The 20,640-nt window shown below is 47.5% G+C and overlaps 1 protein-coding gene across 1 annotated transcript in view; it reads left to right on the forward strand.

Moving 5' to 3' along the window:
• Positions 1-20,640, forward strand: part of LOC140391660 (short transient receptor potential channel 6-like) — a 242,855-nt gene that overhangs the window by 208,032 nt on the left and 14,183 nt on the right. Inside the window, exon 10 of the mRNA XM_072476370.1 lies at positions 2,421-2,504. Within this exon, the coding sequence (XP_072332471.1) occupies positions 2,421-2,504 (84 nt within the window). The remainder of the gene's footprint in view (positions 1-2,420; positions 2,505-20,640) is intronic.

The following is a 20,640-nucleotide window of genomic DNA, read 5'->3' on the forward strand; positions in this document are numbered from 1 at the left end:
CTCCCAGCGCGAGCGCAAATCACAGGTGATTCATCTCTGGCGGGAGATCATGGGCTGATTCTCCGACTTGGAGGCTGTGTCCTAGGATCCTTGGCATTTTATGTGGGAAAAATCGGTAGTGCCCCAGTACCGATCCTCCGACCGGTGAGGAGCTAGCAGCCGCACCACATAAAACACCCGGCCTGCACGACAATTACTCGGTCCGTGGCCACACATGCGCATGGCGACAGCCTGCAGCGGTCGCGCCGTACAACATGGCCCTCGCTGTGCGTGGATCCGACCTGAAAGTTAGTGCCCCCCCGGACACACCCCACCAGACGCCAGCCCTTGCCTAAGCACCCCCGGCCAGCAGCACAGCTCCCGTCCGACTGTGGCGGCACTGGACACAGTCTGCAGCCACCATGCCGGGTTCATGAAAACAGAGTACACGACCCCCGCAACATCAGAACTTGGCCCATGGGGGGAGGCCCTTCAGGTGATGTCCTGAGGCCGTCCCAAATACATGCAGCGCTCTCCTCAATGATGCCATTTTGGAGGGGTCGGTGCATGTGAAAACAGGTGCCGCTCCTGATTCCATCATTAAAAGGGATTCTCCACCTTATTGCCAATTACAAAATTAGCGTCAAGGAACGGAGAGTCCCTCCCCATGTCTCCCAAATGGAGAATTCAGCCCAAAATCTGTTCTAGGAGTTTCAATAGTTGTTTGTTGACATAACCCAATGTAATATTATGACAGAATTATTTACCCTTGGCTGCTTTCTGCAACCTATGATTGTCATAGTTTTAATACAGATGAATCTGTAATAGATGCTTATTGATCTTTGCTTGGACACGAACAAAACTACTTGATTTAGACAAGGATGCAAGAATAGAATATCAGTGGAGAGATGAAGGTAACTGCCCTCACCATTAAGCCAGAGAGTGAGTTCAAGCAAAACTGAAGTTCAAAGAATCAGGAGGAAAACTCTCCAGTTGGAGTCATACGTGATACAATGAAAGATGATCATGATTGATGCAGGCCAACAATTCCAGCCCAAGGAGTTTGCTGCAGGAATTCTTCTTGGAAATATTGCTGATGCAATCATCTTCAACAATTTCACCGTTCATTTTCCTTTCATCATAAAATCCGGAATATGAGGTGAAATTCTCCCATCCAGGAAGTGGCCTGGAAGGGGATGGGGAATGGTTCCCACTACAGAGGCCATTGGGAAACCATGCCATTCTTCCACAATGAAATAATTAATTATGCATCTGGAGCTGTCTTCTGTGGCAGGATGATCTTAATGGTATGCATGCCACGGTCATACCTGGGTGCCATATTTAAAAGGCATCCTACATCACTGACCCACCATTGAAAAAAGCAGATGGACCTTCAGGAACAGTCTGAGGCTGGAAGGTTGACCTCGTCGAAGACACTGAAGCTGGAAGATCCACCTGATAGCTACTCCCCACTTACTGCTGTGGTGTTCCAGGAATGCTGGGGGCCCACATTCCAAACTCCAGAGGCAGCCCCAGGCTTTCTTCAGGTGAGTCCCAATGTCTTCTGGACTGATGTATTTTCCCACTAGTGATGCAGAGAATCGGGTATCGGGGGGGGGGGGGGGGGGGGGGGTGGGGGGAGAAAGCTTCCGGTTGGACCTTTATCTGTACTCTATTGGCAGGATGTAAATCGGTTTCTGGCTGGCCTCCAGCAGGATTTCCAATCTGCCGTGGAAGCCAGCATTGGAAGATCCCACGGTAATTTCACACTGGCAGATTGGTGAAACCAATTTTTGGGCCTCACATTTAAAATCTGCCCCCACCACCATTGATCACACCGGCGGCAGCATGGGAGATTTTCACCCATGGTTTTCTCTTCTATAGCGTCTACTACTAGGACCTATAGCTTCTACAACCAGGACCAGCGAGCTTGTAAGAACACCATCACCATCCCACTTCACACACTTTCATAACCACCGGACCAACATCCCAATATCCCATCATTGGAGGAGCACCATCATCGCAGAGACTGCAGCAGTTCAACATTTGAAAGCCACTGGAGATGGACAATAAACATAGCCTCATCAGTATTATCCCTGCCCCCAGGTAAAACAAAAAATGGATCAAAAAAGGTGTTTTTATCCTAACTACATAAAATTGATTTCTGTAATCAGTACATGAACATAGCCTCATGTTTGGTTCAGGTCAGTAGATTGTTCTTGGAACAGCCGGCATTAGCTTAGGTTTGGAGACAGAATGAGTGACAATTTTGTTACCTTGGACTATTACAGTTTATTTTGGAAAAGGTGAGTACAATGTTTTCACTCAGTTTCAGTTATCAAGTGATAGATAACTCAGGGCTTACAATAGATTTGTTAAACAAATAGAAATAGTGAGGTCTATATTCTGTCATTTTAAAGCTGTTTAATTTTTCCCTTCAGCTCAGGTACAGCAAACATTCGAGTATTCGAAGTGCTGAAGATCACAGTTTACAAAGCATCAGGAATCCACCAACAAGGTACCAGGTAGGTGAATTCCAGTGAATAAGGGCAATTCTGCGAGTGCTACAAATCTTACAATTATCTGCAGAAGTATTTAAATTGAGAAGTTCCAGTAGCAGCAAACCCAGGAGATGAGAGCTATATACATATCGGAGCAGGTGGTCATGACAATATTAGCATTTACGAGAGCATCAGTTTACAAAAGCAAATCCTTCCCCACAACCTTGCAGTGGATTTCGGAGGAATGTCCGGCTGCTCTGTTGGGGAATGAATGTCTCAGATCGTGTTTCCGGATCCTTAAGGGGGAGGGGGAGCAGCCCCAAGTCGTGGTCCACATAGGTACCAACGACATAGGTAGGAAAAGTGATAGGGATGTAAGGCAGGAATTCAGGGAGCTAGGGTGGAAACTTAGAGCTAGGACAAACAGTTATTATCTCTGGGTTGTTACCCGTGCCACGTGCTAGCGAGACGAGGAATAGGGAAAGAGAGGAGTTGAACACATGGCTACAGGGATGGTGCAGGAGGGAGGGTTTCAGATTTCTGGATAATTGGGGCTCATTCTGGGGTCGGTGGGACCTCTACAAATGGGATGGTCTACACCTGGACCAGAGGGATACCAATATTCTGGGGGGGAAATTTGCTAATGCTCATCGGGAGGGTTTAAACTAGTTCAGCAGGGGATTGGGAACCTGAATTGTAGCTCCAATATACAGGAGGTTGAGAGTAGTGAGGTCATGAGTAAGGTTTCAAAGTTGCAGGAGTGTACCGGCAGGCAGGAAGGTGGTTTAAAGTGTGTCTTCTTCAATGCCAGGAGCATCTGGAATAAGGTGGGTGAACTTGCGGCATGGGTTGGTACCTGGGACTTCGACGTTGTGGCCATTTCGGAGACATGGATAGAGCAGGGACGGGAATGGTTGTTGCAGGTGCCGGGGTTTATATATTTCAGTAAGGTCAGTGAAGGTGGTAAAAGAGGGGGAGGGGTGGTTTAGCACAGGGCTAAATCGCTGGCTTTGAAAGCAGACCAAGGTAGGCCAGCAGCACGGTTCAATACCCGTAACAGCCTCCCCGAACAGGCGCCGGAATGTGGCGACTAGGGGCTTTTCATAGTAACTTAATTGCAGCCTACTTGTGACAAGAAGCGATTTTCTTTCTTTCTTTCTTTCATTGTTAATCAAGGACAGTATTACGGTGGCAGAACGGACGTTTGATGAGGACTCGTCTACTGAGGTAGTATGGGCTCAGGTTAGAAAAAGGAAAGGAGAGGTCACCGTGTTAGGGGTTTTCAATAGGCCTCTGCAAAGTTCTACAGAAGTAGAGGAAAGGATTGCAAAGATGATTCTGGATAGGAGCGCAAGCATCATGGTAGTTGTTATGGGGGACTTTAATTTTCCAAACAGTGACTGGAAACGCTATAGTTCGAGTACTTTGGATGGGTCCGTTTTTGTCCAATGTGTGCAGGAGGGTTTCCTGACACAGTATGTAGATAGGCCAACGAGAGGCGAGGCCATATTGGATTTGGTACTGGGTAATGAACCAGGCCAGGTGTTAGATTTGGAGGTAGGTGAGCACTTTGGTGATAGTGACCACAATTTGATTAAGTTTACTTTAGTGATGGAAAGGGATAGGTATATACCGCAGGGCAAGAGTTATATCTGGGGGAAAGGCAATTATGATGCGATGAGGCAAGCCTTAGGATGCATCGGATGCAGAGGAAAACTGCAGGGGATGGGCACAATGGAAATGTGGAGCTTGTTCAAGGAACAGCTACTGCGTGTCCTTGAAAGTATGTACCTGTCAGGCAGGGAGGAAGTGGTCGAGCGAGGGAACCGTGGTTCACTAAAGCAGTCGCAATACTTGTCAAGAGGAAGAAGGAAGCTTATGTAAAGATGAGACATGAAGGTTCAGTTAGGGCACTCGAGAGTTACAAGTTAGCTAGGAAGGACCTAAAGAGAGAGCTAAGAAGAGCCAGAAGGGGACATGAGAAGTCTTTGGCAGGTAGGATCAAGGATAACCCTAAAGCTTTCTATAGATATGTCAGGAATAAAAGAATGACTAGGGTAAGAGTAGGGCCAGTCAAGGACAGTAATGGGAGGTTGTGCGTGGAGTCCGAGGAAATAGGAGAGGTGCAAAATGAATATTATTCATCAGTATTCACACAGGAAAAAGACAACGTTGTCGAGGAGAATACTGAAATTCAGGCTACTAGACTAGAAGGGCTTGAGGTTCATAAGGAGGAGGTGTTAGCAATTCTGTAAAGTGTGAAAATAGATAAGATCCCTGGGCCGGATGGGATTTATCCTAGTGTTCTCTGGGAAGCTAGGGAGGAGATTGCTGAGCCTTTGGCTTTGATCTTTAAGTCATCTTTGTCTACAGGAATAATGCCAGAAGACTGGAGGATAGCAAATGTTGCCCCCTTGTTCAAGAAGGGGAGTACAAACAATCCCAGTAACTATAGACCAGTGAGCCTTACTTCTGTTGTGGGCAAAATCTTGGAAAGGTTTATAAGAGATAGGATGTATAATCATCTGAAAAGGAATAATTTGATTAGAGATAGTCAACACGGTTTTGTGAAGGATTGGTCGTGCCTCACAAACCTTATTGAGTTCTTTGAGAAGGTGACCAAACAGGTGGATGAGGGTAAAGCAGTTGATGTGGTGTATATGGATTTCAGTAAAGCGTTTGATAAGGTTCCCCACGGTAGGCTACTGCAGAAAATACGGAGGCATGGGATTCAGGGTGATTTAGCAGTTTGGATCAAAAATTGGCTAGCTGGAAGAAGACAAAGGGTGGTGGTTGATGGGAAATGTTCAGACTGGAGTCCAGTTACTAGTGGTGTACCACAAGGATCTGTTTTGGGGCCACTGCTGTTTGTCATTTTTATAAATGACCTGGAGGAGGGCGTAGAAGGATGGGTGAGTAAATTTGCAGATGACACTAAAGTCGGTGGAGTTGTGGACAGTGCGGACGGATGATACAATTAACGGAGGGACATAGATAAGCTGCAGCGCTGGGCTGAGAGGTGGCAAATGGAGTTTAATGCAGAAAAGTGTGAGGTGATTCATTTTGGAAGGAATAACAGGAAGACAGAGTACTGGGCTAATGGTAAGATTCTTGGCAGTGTGGATGAGCAGAAAGATCTCGGTGTCCATGTACATAGATCCCTGAAAGTTGCCACCCAGGTTGAGAGGGTTGTTAAGAAGGCGTACGGTGTGTTAGCTTTTATTGGTAGAGGGATTGAGTTTCGGAGCCATGAGGTCATGTTGCAGCTGTACAAAACTCTGGTGCGGCCGCATTTGGAGTATTGCGTGCAATTCTGGTCGCCGCATTATAGGAAGGATGTGGAAGCATTGGAAAGGGTGCAGAGGAGATTTACCAGAATGTTGCCTGGTATGGAGGGAAGATCTTATGAGGAAAGGCTGAGGGACTTGAGGCTGTTTTCGTTGGAGAGAAGAAGGTTAAGAGATGACTTAATTGAGGCATACAAGATGATCAGAGGATTGGATAGGGTGGACAGTGAGAGCCTTTTTCCTCGGATGGTGATGTCTAGCACGAGGGGACCTAGCTTTTAATTGAGGGAGATAGATATAGGACAGATGTCAGAGGTAGGTTCTTTACTCAGAGAGTAGTAAGGGCGTGGAATGCCCTGCCTGCAACAGTAGTGGACTCGCCAACACTAAGGGCATTCAAATGGTCATTGGATAGACATATGGACGATAAGGGAATAGTGTAGATGGGCTTTAGAGTGGTTTCACAGGTTGGCGCAACATCGAGGGCCGAAGGGCCTGTACTGCGCTGTTATGTTCTATGTTCTATGTTCTAATAGTAACTGGCCATTTTCTCGAAGAAAACAACATTGGATCCAATCGTCTTGGTTTTAGCTCCTGTGAGGGGTTTCCAGATTCTCACAGTGATCATGTACTCCCATATGGTGATCAGTCACTCATGGATTGCTTGCCATTTGAATATGATATTGTGATCCTTGCAGTCCTCATTGATGGCCATGAAGTGATGTATATGAAAGAGATTCCAGAGACAGGCCTTCAGAAAGTTACGTCTTAGTTGAAGAGGGCAATTGGATAAAACAGATGTTTGCTCCCGCTGTTAAATGTTTCCAGCTAGAGGTAGAAAATAGGGAAATCCAGGTGAGAATACAATAAGAAATAGTGTGCACGATTCAGTGGACCAAAAAGGTTAAAGCCCAGTTTTGGTGGGGAGTATCACAACAGTCCCGTATTCAACGATACAATGTAAAATGAGCCCCCACAAATAAGCCCCCATGAGAATCTCAACATGACTGGCTCCCACCGCCATCTGATTCGCCCGACATACTTCTCGCCGCTATCAAGGGGGAGCTGCTTTTAAACGCTCCCTGACCATTCATTGCCAATCATCACACAAGCATGGCAACGTGCAGATCTGTTCCTCGCTTTGGGGATGCCGAATTAACAAGGCTTCTCGACAGTTTGGTGAAAAAGGGGACATCATATTTCCCTGAGGGGGTTGGAGAACCAGCAGCAGGATCAGCAATGCTGCCTGCGAGGCAGTGGCAGCGGCTTTCAGTGTGGGCAGCATGACCACGAAAACCACCATCCAATGTTGAAAAAAGACCAATGACTTCCAACGAGCTGCAAAGGTAAATTACCACCTCTCTCCTGTCATCAGTTCCGCCAGCCACCCCTCAAATTCCCAAAGCAGCCCCCCTTTGCCAATCCACTGGCTGACACCTCGCATCCTCTCCAGATCCAAGCTTCAAGCATTTTCCTCAGAAACCCCTGACACTCACCAGCACAACCCCTTCATGCCCAGGTGCGGTGCCCACCTATGTCACCCATAGACACCCCTGACCCATCAGATGTGCAGCATACAATGCCCTCTCTTTGTGGTCGCAGGAGAAGATAGTCCATAATAAACTGGAAAGGGACAAGATGGGGGAGGAATCCCAAAGATTTGAGTCATCACCCGCTGTGAGGAATGGGCCCAGGAAATCATGGAGTTGATCAAGGAGAGAGCAGTCACCAAGAGCGAGGTTTGCCTGCGCCACAGAAGTGAGGATCCACTGCACATTTATCCAGATGATCTGTCTCAAGTGAGTTGTTCATGTCAAACAAAATGATCCTTCCCTCTCACTGACCACATGTCCATTGTCTCACAGGATCTCCATCTGATGAGGCCAGGCCAAACAGAGTCTCCCCTCCCGCCCCCCGCCCCCCATTCGTGGACAGGCCTCCGAGGCACAATCTGGTGAGCACCACAGATGCTCACGCACATCATGGGAGGCAGGAACATCCAAGGGAGATAGCAGTCGAGGTCTTCTGGATCCCAGGACTCAGCTGGATCCCAGCCAGATGTCAAATCTCTGGACAAGGTTCTCCCAGAGCTGATGCAGATGATAGGACACCGCTGTGAGATTCAGGAGGTTGTGACAGTGACATTCCAGTGACTGCAAGGCCGATTGGAGGAATCCCAAAGGCTACGGGCGCAGGAGATGATGGCGACAATGCGTGACACTGAGGCCAACACTGTTAGGGTGGTGACTGCTGTGGAAAGCTTGGAGCATGACATTTGTGTCGTGAGTGGTGGTGTCCAAGTCAGGGCTCGGTCTGTGACAACCATGGCTGAGGGCTTAGATATGTCCAGTTGCTGAAGGACTTCTCCCAGATGCAGGTGGACATAGCCGTGGAAGTTCAGAGCTTGGCCCAGTCACTGAGGTCCATCACTGAAGTAATTGACAGCATGGTGAGACAATGGGGAGCCTCCAGGCATGGAACTGCCAGATAACTCAAGAGGCCTCTGGAGCTCATTCCAGTTGCCCTTCCATTCTATGGAGTTCTCCTTAAGGAAAGTCCAGAGTGCAACGTCCATGTTTTGACACTGGCGTGATGACATAGCCCCATCATTGGAGAATCAAGCCCACTGTTCAGAGTTGCTGGCCATGCAGTAGACTAAACATCCTCTGGGACACAGCACCAGCACCTTCATGGGGGCACCTGAGAGTTGTGGATCATGAAGTGCTCTCACAACTAACAAGGTAATTCCTCATTTGAACTAACCTTCAGCTGTGACGCTAGATAGAAGATGCTCAGAGTCAACATGGGTGAACTGAACTCTCATCATTGAAGCCACAGCATGGCTCTATCCTGGAAGTGTTTGGCAGGACAGATGAGTGCAGCTGTGGTTGCTCAGATATGGGCCTCCACAATATTTAAAGATGGCTTGAAGGCCTCGTAAACGCAAAGCACCCCCCCCCCCCCCCCCCCCCCATTCAGAGCTGGTCGAGTAAATTGCAGAATGGTTGATGCCCAGTGCGAATCTCGATTTTGCCCTCTCCCGCTATTCACCCGGCATGCCCGGATCCATGCCGGGAACAGTCGCACCCAGTGCCTATCACAGCAGAGTATTTTTTGTCATTTTACACATTAGCAATACTGAATGCGCACTTCAGTGATGGGGATAACTTGTGAATCAACAATGTAAAGAATCTTACTCCACCCAATCATTTCATGTAGATTCACATATCTAACATTTATTCATAATTGCTTACATTTAAACTGTGGGCACCAAATATTCATCATTACATTGGGTAGTGATAAGTACTGATCAAATGAGTCAACCATTTCTGGAGGTGGATCCTGTCATAATACACACCAGTATATCATGGTGCAGACACATACTGATGGACACACAGTGGGACCAATCAACACACACAACACCGCAGCCAATCACCAGTGAGAACACACACACTATAAAGACAGGGGGCATCAGAGTTCCCGCTCATTCAAGTTGCAGCTAGCCAGGAGGACAGAGCTCACAGCCTGCAACACAGACACTCACCATGTGCTGAGTGCATCGACTGGTTAGCACAAGGCAAAGGTCTTTAGTTAAAGCTAGTATCGTATTCACCCACAGTCTGAGTATGTTTAAACAGTTAATGATTCATTAAAAAATGTTGCACTATTTCAAGTGTTGGTGACCTGTATGTGATCCAGAACAGCTAACACATCATGAGTTGAGGGATATTAGCACTTCTTAGACCTACGTGCAAGTGATCTGCCTTCAGCCAGCATTCCGTCATCCTGCAACATGGAGAACATCAGCCCACCGCCGCCGCTCCGCATCGCCGGCAACCTCGGGGCCAACTGGAAGATTTTCAAACAGCACTTCCAGCTCTTCCTCGAAGCCACTGACAGGGAGGGCGCCTCGGATACCAGAAAGATTGCTCTTCTCCTCGCCACGGCCGGGGACCATACCATCCACATTTTCAACCCTCTCACCTTTGCGGATGAAGATAAAACGAAGTTCAAGACGGTCCTCCTCAAGTTTGACGCTCACTGCAGCGTGGAGGTGAATGAAAGTTTTGAACGCTACGTGTTCCAGCAGCGTTTGCAGGGTAAGGATGAACCTTTCCAATCCTTTTTAACGTACCTCCGGATCCTTGCGCAGTCTTGCAGCTACGGGCCCACCTCCGACTCCATGATACGCGACCAGATCGTTTTCGGTGTTCAGTCGGACCCCCTACGTCAGCAGCTCCTCAAAGTAAAGCATCTCACCCTCGCGACCGGCATCGAGACTGGTGTCCTACATGAAAAGGCCACGAGTCGGTACTCCCATATATAAGCGGCTGAAACAGCGCGGCAAGGTCCCCATGAGGCGGAACGGGTCCAAGTGATTGAGCACCTCCAGGGCCTCAGCCTGGATGAGGGCGGCCATTTTGCGCGCTTTTCGCAGACTACCGTCGCTTGTGCGCACCAAACGGGACAGCGACATGGAGGAACGTAATGCACAGGCGCGCACCACGCACGACCGCACCGTTCATGCGCGGTGGTGCAGCGAACGTGCTGACATCACGACGTGCGGCACCTGTAGCTCCACCCATTTAAAGCGGCAATGCCCTGCAAAATCTCGACAATGCCTACGATGTGACAGACATGGCCACTATGCTGCCTTCTGCCGAGCAGCTCAGCCTGCCACTTAATATTGCTTCAGCCAGCCTCGCAGGAATGTTCAGCAATTCAACCCACAGTCACCGAGTCCGATGCGGACCTCCCACACAGCAGTGACACTGAGGACTCGAGGGAACCTTTTCGAGTCGGTGTCATAACGAAAAACAGGCTGTCCTCGAAGCAAAGACACCAGCCGCTGTCGGTATATAGCATCGATCCAGACGATGAGTGGTGTGCCACCCTGACGGTCAACTGGTCCCAAATACGATTCCGCCTGGACACTTGTGCCTCCGGCAATCTCATTGCGTGGTCTGACTTCCAAAGCCTTCGTGTTAAACCAGCCATCCTTCCATCAGCCTGCCAGCTATTGGATTATAATGGCAACGTCATTCCTGCTAGCGGCTCGTGCCAACTTGAAGTGATGCACAGGTCACGCAAAGCCATCCTTTCTTTCGAGATCGTGGGCTCCTCGAAAGACTCCCTGCTTGGCGCACAGGCATGCAAGCTGTTGAACCTCGTTCAGAGAGTGCACTCTCTCTCTCTTGATGACACGTCTGCCTTCCAGGACGCTGACTTCAGGGCGCAACTTGACGCCATCATCGACCAGCACCGCGACATCTTCGAAGGCATGGGCACGCTACCATATACTTACAAGATCCTACTCAAACAGAATGCCACGCCTGTGGTGCATGCACCTCGCAGGGTCCCAGCATCCCTTAAGGACCGCCTCAAGAAGCAGCTGCAGGACATCCAGGACCAAGGAGTGATCTCCAGAGTTACGGAACCAACCGACTGGGTCAGTTCCATGGTATGTGTAAAAAAGCCTTCCGGCGAGCTGAGAATTTGCATTGATCCAAAGGACCTGAATCGCAATATCATGAGGGAGCATTATCCAATTCCCAAGCGCGAAGAGATCACATGCAAGATGGCTCGCACCAAGCTCTTCACCAAACTCCACGCCTCGAAAGGATTCTGGCAAATCCAGCTTGACAAATCCAGCAGGAAACTGTACATTTAACACCCCCTTTGGCAGATATTGTTACAACAGGATGCCGTTTGGGATCATATCAGCTTCAGAAGTGTTCCACAGGATCATGGAACAAATGATGGAAGGCATTGAAGGCGTTCGCGTCTATGTCGATGACATAATCATTTGGTCCACCACCCCGCAGGAGCATGTCAATTGCCTCCAACACGTGTTTAAACGCATACGTGAGCAGGGCCTACGCCTCAACAGAGCCAAATGCTCCTTTGGTCAGACAGAACTCAAGTTCCTAGGGGACCACATCTCCCAGTTGGGTGTGCGGCCGGATGCGGACAAGTTGGCTGCCATCACAGCCATGAAAAGGCCAGAGGACAAGAAGGCGGACCTCCGATTTCTGGGCATGGTCAACTTTTTAGGGAAGTTCATCGCTGACCTCGCCTCTCATACCACGGCTCTCAGGAACCTGGTCAGGAAGACGACAGACTTCCAATGGCTTCCTGCCCACGAGCGCGATTGGAGAGAACTCAAAACCAAACTCACCACGGCCTCGGTCTTAGCTTTCTTTGATCCAGCAAAAGAGAACAAAATTTCGACCGATGCCAGCCAATCCGGTATTGGGTCAGTGCTCCTGCAACGCGATGTGGCCTCATCATGGGCCCCCGTTGCATATGCGTCACGCGCCATGACCCCCACGGAACAGCGCTATGCGCAGATAGAAAAGGAGTGCCTGGGCCTTCTGACCGGTGTCGTGAAGTTTCACGATTGTGTGTACGGCCTTCCCCAATTCACCGTCGAGACCAACCATTGCCCACTGGTCAATATAATACCGAAAGACTTGAACAACATGACGCCTCGCCTCCAGCGTATTCTTCACAAGCTCCGGCGATACAATTTTAAGCTGGTATACACCCCAGGCAAAGATCTCATCATTGCTGACGCTCTCTCCAAGGCTGTCAACACTCCGTGTGACCCAGCGGGATTAGTCTGCCAGGCTGACGCCCATGTGGCCTTCGTGGCCTCCAATCTATCTGCCACGGATGAACGCCTCGTCCAAATTCGCCGTGAGACGGCGGCTGACCCTTTGCTACAACGTGTCATGCGCCACCTAACAGACGGGTGGCTCAAGGGCCAATGCCCGCAGTTCTATAACGTCAGAGATGATCTGGCGGTAGTAGATGGTGTTCTCCTGAAACCGGACCGCATTGTCATCCTGCATAGCATGAGCCAGCTTGTCTTGGAACAACTATACGAGGGCCATCTTGGCGTGGAAAAGTGCCGCCGACGGGCCCGAGAGGCAGTGTACTGGCCCGGCATTAATGAAGACATGGCCAACACAATGCTCAACTGCTCCACTTGTCAGCGCTTCCAGCCGGCCCAGCCACGTGAGACCCTACAGCCCCATGAGTTGGTCACGTCCCCTTGGACCAAGGTGCTGGGCAGGGACTATGTCCTGATTGTAGACTACTTTTCAAACCACCCGGAGGTGGTACGTTTACACGACATCACATCGTCTGCAGTGATCCATGCCTGTAAGGACACCTTTGCTCGACACGGCATCCCACTCACTGTGATGTCGGGCAATGGCCCCTGCTTCACAAGCCAGGAATGGTCCAACTTTGCCAGTAGGTACAACTTTGTGCATGTGACATCCAGTCCCCTGTACCCCCAATCCAACGGCAAAGCGGAGAAGGGCGTCCACATAGTCAAACGGCTCCTCTGCAAGGCTGCCGATGCTGGGTCCGATTTCTACCTCACCCTGCTGGCATATCGCTTGGCCCCACTGTCCACTGGCCTGTCGCCAGCCCAGATGCTCATGGGTCGCACCCTGAGGACGACGGTGCCGTCCATTCATGTCCCAGACCTCAACCACGTTCCGGTCCTTCAACGAATGCAGCTGTCTCGTGCACAGCACAAGGCGGCTCATGATTCCCGTGCAGCTGATCTCCCTGCTCTGGCTCCAGATGACAACGTCCGCATCCATCTTCCGGATGGTGGCTGGTCTGCAACCGCTGTGGCTCTTCGGCAGGTGGCCCCCCGCTCGTTCCTGGTTCGCTTACCGGATGGCTCTATTCTGCGCCGCAATCGACGTGCCCTTCGTCTCGTTCCGCGCTCGCTACGTGATCTTCCACCATTGCCACGCCCTCCTGTTGACCCTGACCTGGACTAAGCAGAGATTCCAGTCACTCTGCATCCTCCTCACTCCGACGCAGTCCAGCCCGCTCCTCAGCCGGCGGCTCCCAACCCACCCTTGAGGCGATCAACCAGAATTCGTCGCCCACCTCAGAGACTTAATTTGTGAACTTTGTGGACCTGTGGACTTTCTGATTTGTTCTGTTCTTCTGTTTAATCGTTCAAGTGGTTTGTATATAGTGTTCATCTCGTTATTCTTGTGACACACTGTTTTTCTGCACCAGGCACCTTCCCATGTAAATAGCTTAGTTTTTATGTACATAATCCTGTAAATATTTCGCACACACGTAGTCAGGAACATTCACCATACACTATTTATTGCCACGCAGGTACATTTTTTATAAAAAGGGGGGATGTCATAATATACACCAGTACATCATGGTGCAGGCACACACTGATGGACACACAGTGGGACCAATCAACAGACACAACACTGCAGCCAATCACCAGTGAGAGCACACGCACTATAAAGACAGGGGGCATCAGAGTTCCCGCTCATTCGAGTTGCAGCTAGCTAGGAGGACAGAGCTCACAGCCTGTAATACAGACATTCACCATGTGCTGAGTGCTTCGACTGGTTAGGACAAGGCAAAAGTCTTTAGTTAAAGCTAGTATCGTATTCACCCACAGTCTGAGTATGTTTAAATAGTTAATGATTCAATAAAATAGTGTTGCACTATTTCAAGTGTTGGTGACCTGTATGTGATCCAGAACACCCAACACATCAGATCCAAAGTTGTTGGTGCAGAGTCATAGGGTGAGAGTGTGAGAGCTCCCTCTTAATAAATTCCACTTCAACCATATCGCTTGCCATGAACAAAAAATCAGGATCACTCCATACGTATTGAAATGAAATGAAATGAAAATCACTTATTGTCACAAGTAGGCTTCAAATGAAGTTACTGTGAAAAGCCCCTAGTCGCCACATTCCGGCGCCTGTTCGGGGAGGCTGATATGGGCACTTAAAAAAAAATCAGCTAATCATCAAAAGGAGCTGCTTTTCCTGACTGGAAATATCATTAAATTACAGCTTAGATCACAACTATGACTGTAGTTAGCATCTCTTCTATAATAATTGTCTCAATTAACCAGGCATTGGATCAGCACAGAAATTTGTCTGCATGGGGTGCAGAGCTAATCCATCCCTTATTAAATGTATTGACTTGATTTCATGCAAGTTGTTTTATAAATATATAAATGATCTTAATTTTGACAGAAATAAAGTTATTTACAATTGTATGATCATTCTCCAAACATAGTGCCATCTTTTGTCTGTCAGTATCAAAAGGTATATATTCGTTAAAGTGATTTGCAAATGTAATAGTAGGGGAGCTGTGTTAAGTATTATCCTTATATTTGAAACATAACATTCCCAAACAACTTTTTGATGTTTTTTATAGATTTCATGATTCATTTTTATGTACACAATTAAAAAATACGAATTTTCTTTGTAACCCAATTCAAACCTACAGCAGGAGGAATTAACTCCGCCGATCTAAAAAGGAACAAACAAGAATTTGCATTCATATCGCGCTTACAAGATATCAGTATATCCTAAAGTGCTTTACAGCAAATGTATTTATTTTGAAGTTTAGTCATTATTGTATAGATTCAAAGAGGGATATTGTTCAGCCCATTATCCCTGGGCCGGTTGTTTTTTAAAGAGCTACTCAATTCGTACTACTTCCCTGCTCTTGCTTCAATGTCTTGCAAATCTTTCCTCTTCACGTCTTCATGAGGAGCCTCAGGAAAGCTGTCAGGTTAAAGGAGGGAATAAGCGTAAAGTGCATTTACAGAACTGCTTGTGAACTAGGAGCAGTAGGAATATTTCTCCCAGACTAACAAACTCTGCTGTAAGCCCCCTTGGAATCTATCCAACTCACTACTTCCGTGATATCAGACCTTCTGGATTCTCCGCCGGCGGGATCCTCCGTTTCGTCAACAGCGCACTCACACCCACAGAGTTCCCGACGGCATGGGGGTGCCCATAATGGGAAACCTCATTGGCCAACTGCGGGGATCCTGCTGCCGGTGGGGGTGCGCCACACCAGAAGACAGTGCGGCGGGACGAAGAATCCCACCCACTATCCCTCCCTATGACCCTTGGTCAGCACTGAACTATCCTAGGATTCTCTGGGAGGCCAGGGAAGAGATTGCTGGACCATTGGCTTTGATTTTTATGTCATCATTGGATACAGGAATAGTGCCAGAGGACTGGAGGATAGCAACTGTGGTCCCTTTGTTCAAAAAGGGGAGCAGAGACAACCCCGGCAACTATAGACCGGTGAGCCTCACGTCTGTAGTAGGTAAAGTCTTGGAGGGGATTATAAGAGACAAGATTTATAATCATCTAGATAGGAATAATATGATCAGGGATAGTCAGCATGGCTTTGTGAAGGGTAGGTCATGCCTCACAAACCTTATCGAGTTCTTTGAGAAGGTGACTGAACAGGTAGACGAGGGTAGAGCAGTTGATGTGGTGTATATGGATTTCAGCAAAGCGTTTGATAAGGTTCCCCACGGTAGGCTATTGCAAAAAATACGGAGGCTGGGGATTGAGGGTGATTTAGAGATGTGGATCAGAAATTGGCTAACTGAAAGAAGACAGAGGGTGGTGGTTGATGGGAAATGTTCAGAATGGAGTTCTGTCACAAGTGGAGTACCACAAGGATCTGTTCTGGGGCCGTTGCTGTTTGTCATTTTTATCAATGACCTAGAGGAAGGCGCAGAAGGGTGGGTGAGTAAATTTGCAGACGATACTAAAGTCGGTGGTGTTGTCTATAGTGTGGAAGGAAGTAGCAGGTTACAGAGGGATATAGATAAGCTGCAGTGCTGGGCTGAGAGGTGGCAAATGGAGTTTAATGTAGAGAAGTGTGAGGTGATTCACTTTGGAAGGAAAAACAGGAATGTGGAATATTTGGCTAATGGAAAAGTTCTTGAAAGTGTGGATGAGCAGAGGGATCTAGGTGTCCATGTACATAGATCCCTGAAAGTTGCCACCCAGGTTGATAGGGTGGTGAAGAAGGCCTATGGAGTGTTGGCCTTTATTGGTAGAGGGATTGAGTTCCGGAGTCGGGAGGTCATGTTGCAACTGTACAGAACTCTGGTCCGGCCGCATTTGGAGTATTGCGTACAGTTCTGGTCACCGCATTATAGGAAGGACGTGGAGGCTTTGGAACGGGTGCAGAGGAGATTTACCAGGATGTTGCCTGGTATGGAGGGAAAATCTTATGAGGAAAGGCTGATGGACTTGAGGTTGTTTTCGTTAGAGAGAAGAAGGTTAAGAGGAGACTTAATAGAGGCATACAAAATGATCAGAGGGTTAGATAGGGTGGACAGTGAGAGCCTTCTCCCGCGGATGGAAATGGCTAGCACGTGGGGACATAGCCTTAAACTGAGGGGTAATAGATATAGGACAGAGGTCAGGGGTAGGTTCTTTACGCAAAGAGTAGTGAGGCTGTGGAATGCCCTACCTGCTACAGTAGTGAACTCGCCAACATTGAGGGCATTTAAAAGTTTATTGGATAAACATATGGATGATAATGGTATAGTGTAGGTTAGATGGCTTTTGTTTCGGTGCAACATCGTGGGCCGAAGGGCCTGTACTGCGCTGTATTGTTCTATGTTCTATGTACACCCCCCACTCAACCTTTCTCTGATCTCCAACTGCCATTGACCTCCACCAACTTATCATCCTCATGCCCCAACACCTCCATGTCCGCAACTACCATCTCACCACTCCGGTTGTACTCTACCCATACTGTGATCCTTTACCTTCTATGCCTCCTCCATGATCTCCCCCCCCCCAAACCACTGGGTGTGGCTGCTCCTCAGCCATATGTTTGTGCTGCAAGCTGTTGTCTAGGAAACCTGGGGAGTTCTTTTTTACAACTTAGTCTATGAAACAGCTGGAAAACCCATGTTTTTTGATCTCCCCTCTGGGAAGGTGTGGGATGCATTTTCTATATACACTTCAATCACAAAACCCACAAAATTTCGCACAGGAATATTTGAGACAGTGGCACATCAAGTGCCTCCTTAACCTTGATGCCAGAACTGTAATATAATGGAGGGACATTTGTTGCCTCTGGAGTATTATAAAATCACTACAATGCAGAAGGAGGCCATTCTGCCCTCTGAAAGAACATCTTACCGAGGTCCAAACCCCACCCCATCCCCGTAATCCAGTAACCCCACCTAACCTTTTGAACACTAAGGGGCAATTTAGCACGACCAATGCGCCTAACCTGCACATCTTTGCACTGAGAGGAAACCGGAGCACCTGGAGAAAACCCATGCAGACACGGGGAGAATGTGCAAACTCCACACAGACAGTGACCCAAGATTGGATTTGACCTTGGGTCCCTGGCTCCGTGAGGCAGGAATGCTAACCACTGTGCCACCGTGCCGTCGAGTAGTGGGGCAATACCCCCAGAGTTGATTTCCGGAAGCTCCGCTGGAGCAGGAATTTTGATAAAAATAAGCATGGCCACTATAGAGGCCTTGAGCCATTAATAACTGATTGGCAGCAGGTTGAATAGCTCTCTGAAGCCAGCAGTGCAGTTTTGCATGTATTGGTCTTATACACATTTCATCCGACCACTGGGTAAATTCTACAGCCAGAAATGAAAGTCACAACTTTCAACAAATGGACAATTTTATCTCTGTGGCCACCACTGCTGTAAAATCTGTTCCACAAAATCAATAACACAAGCTTCAGAACATTACAGGTCTTACCAACTGATTCTATTAGAAGACAGAAGTCTTTCAAATCTTCTTTGCAAAGTGTGCATGCTAGGTTACCATGATCTTGATCATAATTGTCCAACCAGGTGGAAGTGACTTTATTCTAAAGTGTGAATTGAAAAATAAATGAGAAAGACTGCAGATCTTTTTCAATTTAATGATTTTGAGACCACCTTCAGGCTGTTGTAAAATTATAATTTAGGGAGCTTCGAAGCCTTTACAAACTTATTACGTAATGGTGGATAAATTGCATTTTGAAGAAATGCAGTTCATGTACTCTCCCCTTTTGTTCACTTTGAAGTTGAATCTTGTTCAATAAGTCGTTACCTTTTGTTATAGTTATATAAGAGTAAGATTATCTTGAAATTTCAACAAAATTGCTTAACTTTACTGGGTTTTAAAGTGTGTATTGGCTACTGTTGATCTGTCTCAAATGCAGGAAGAGCAATTAGTTGAGTGGTCATAGTGCCTTTGTATTACAGTCATCCTTCAGAAAGCAGTTAGGCAAAACGTACCATCTCTCTGCATACAGTAAAGTCGGGTCCCTGAAATTGTAAATAGGTTTCTATAGTGCCCACCCCATAAATAAATGTGCACGTTTGGTCTTATGCATGTGTAGTCGTTTTAACATTGCAAACAACAGGCTGATTTTCCTGGTCACGTCTCTCTGGCCACTGGACCTGTACGTCTCTGGACCTCAGTGTGCCCAAGTTTAGCAGGTCAGGTTATGTGAATGGCCCTTGCAGGTCAACATTTACCAGGGCTTGAAAGGGGACCAGGTTTTCCGACACCCTGGGCTAGTGCATGGTCAATTCCAGCCCCACTTGACCCGGAGTCACAACAGAGTTGGAATTAACTCTTAAAAATCTGAAGTCTTTGATCTTTTGCTGCCCAATAACTACAATCACCAGGTTTGAAAATTTAAATATAATCAACTTTTCTTAATAACAATAACTGTAATTAAATAGACAACAAATACAGCTGGTTAACTATTATGTAATTTCTAATCCCCCTCTTTAACTCACCCCACCCTCTACACACACACACACAAAAGACAGAAATATAAAAAAATAATACTAAAAGTGAAAGGATAAAAGTCTCTGTTTCAGATGGATGTCTTCCAGTCTAGGCCTCCAGTTGGATGTCTGTTTTCAGTCTGTAATGGTTTATACTGTAGATTCATCAGGGATCGAGACTTATCTGCAGACTTAGAAACAGCAGGAAACATTTGGGAGAATGAGAGAGAGCGAGAGAGAGAGACAGAGAGAGAGAGAGACAGAGAGACACACACACAGACCCACACCTTCTCTCAGCATCTAGCAGCTTTCTCTTGGTTTCCCTGAAAGGCCCACCTGGCAGGACCCAATAACTGCCTGTTGCTGGGAAGGATATTATCCTTGGCCAATTCATTGGCCACAAGCCAAACCAATCAAACCGAATCCCTCCAATTACTTGGGTGCCACAAAGTCTGAGTTCTTCTGTTCAAAATCTAAATCTTCATAGCACAGTCTACTATTCTTCAACTTTTGAGTTCCTCACTTCCTCTCCTTGACTTAAAGATATGTCTCCATTAAAGATCCATGGACCAAAATACAATAACGCCAACACAAAAGAAATAGGAAGTAAAGGAATCAACAGGAAAGGGCCTTTGCAGAGGAAAATCATTGCTAGTCCAGGCCTGAAGCAACAGCAATGCCTGCTGTGGGGAGTTGTTTAATGACTTTTACACCTCAGAATTGATTTTTAACACATGTAAAGAACAAAATGATAAATGAGATCCAGGAACATTTTCTCCCACATCATTTAAACAAGTGGCAACTACTACAAGTGAAGGCAGTCTCTTTCCCCTTGAAAGGAATCCCAAAAACCTTCAGGCATCTTGGGTTTCTAAACTTTTCATCTGTGCTCATCACTGGAGAAAGAGTGCTTCTTCCGAGAAGATTATGACTTTTTACTGTGGGTCGTTACTTGGTACAGAGGCCAGGAAGAAAATTGTGCAGGTTTGTGACAGGGAAACCACTGATACAGTTTTACAGCTAGGTCCGCTGCCCTAGCAAGAAAGCAGAGTCACCTTCAGTGGCAAATCATTTCCCTGAAAGGCAGCACAACTATTGGAGATACAGGCCACTTCTACAGGCGATACGCACAGTTCATCATCGCATTGTTTTCTTTGTCATTGACAACAGCAGCACTTTTAGATTTTATGGTATTGAGAGATAATCTGAGCAGAAAAACCTGAACCAAAAGATGTTGGGGCAATTTGCATCACTTTATCATCCCCAACACACACCTCACCTGC

Source organism: Scyliorhinus torazame, chromosome 15 (genome assembly GCF_047496885.1).
Source record: "Scyliorhinus torazame isolate Kashiwa2021f chromosome 15, sScyTor2.1, whole genome shotgun sequence".
NCBI lineage: Eukaryota > Metazoa > Chordata > Chondrichthyes > Carcharhiniformes > Scyliorhinidae > Scyliorhinus > Scyliorhinus torazame.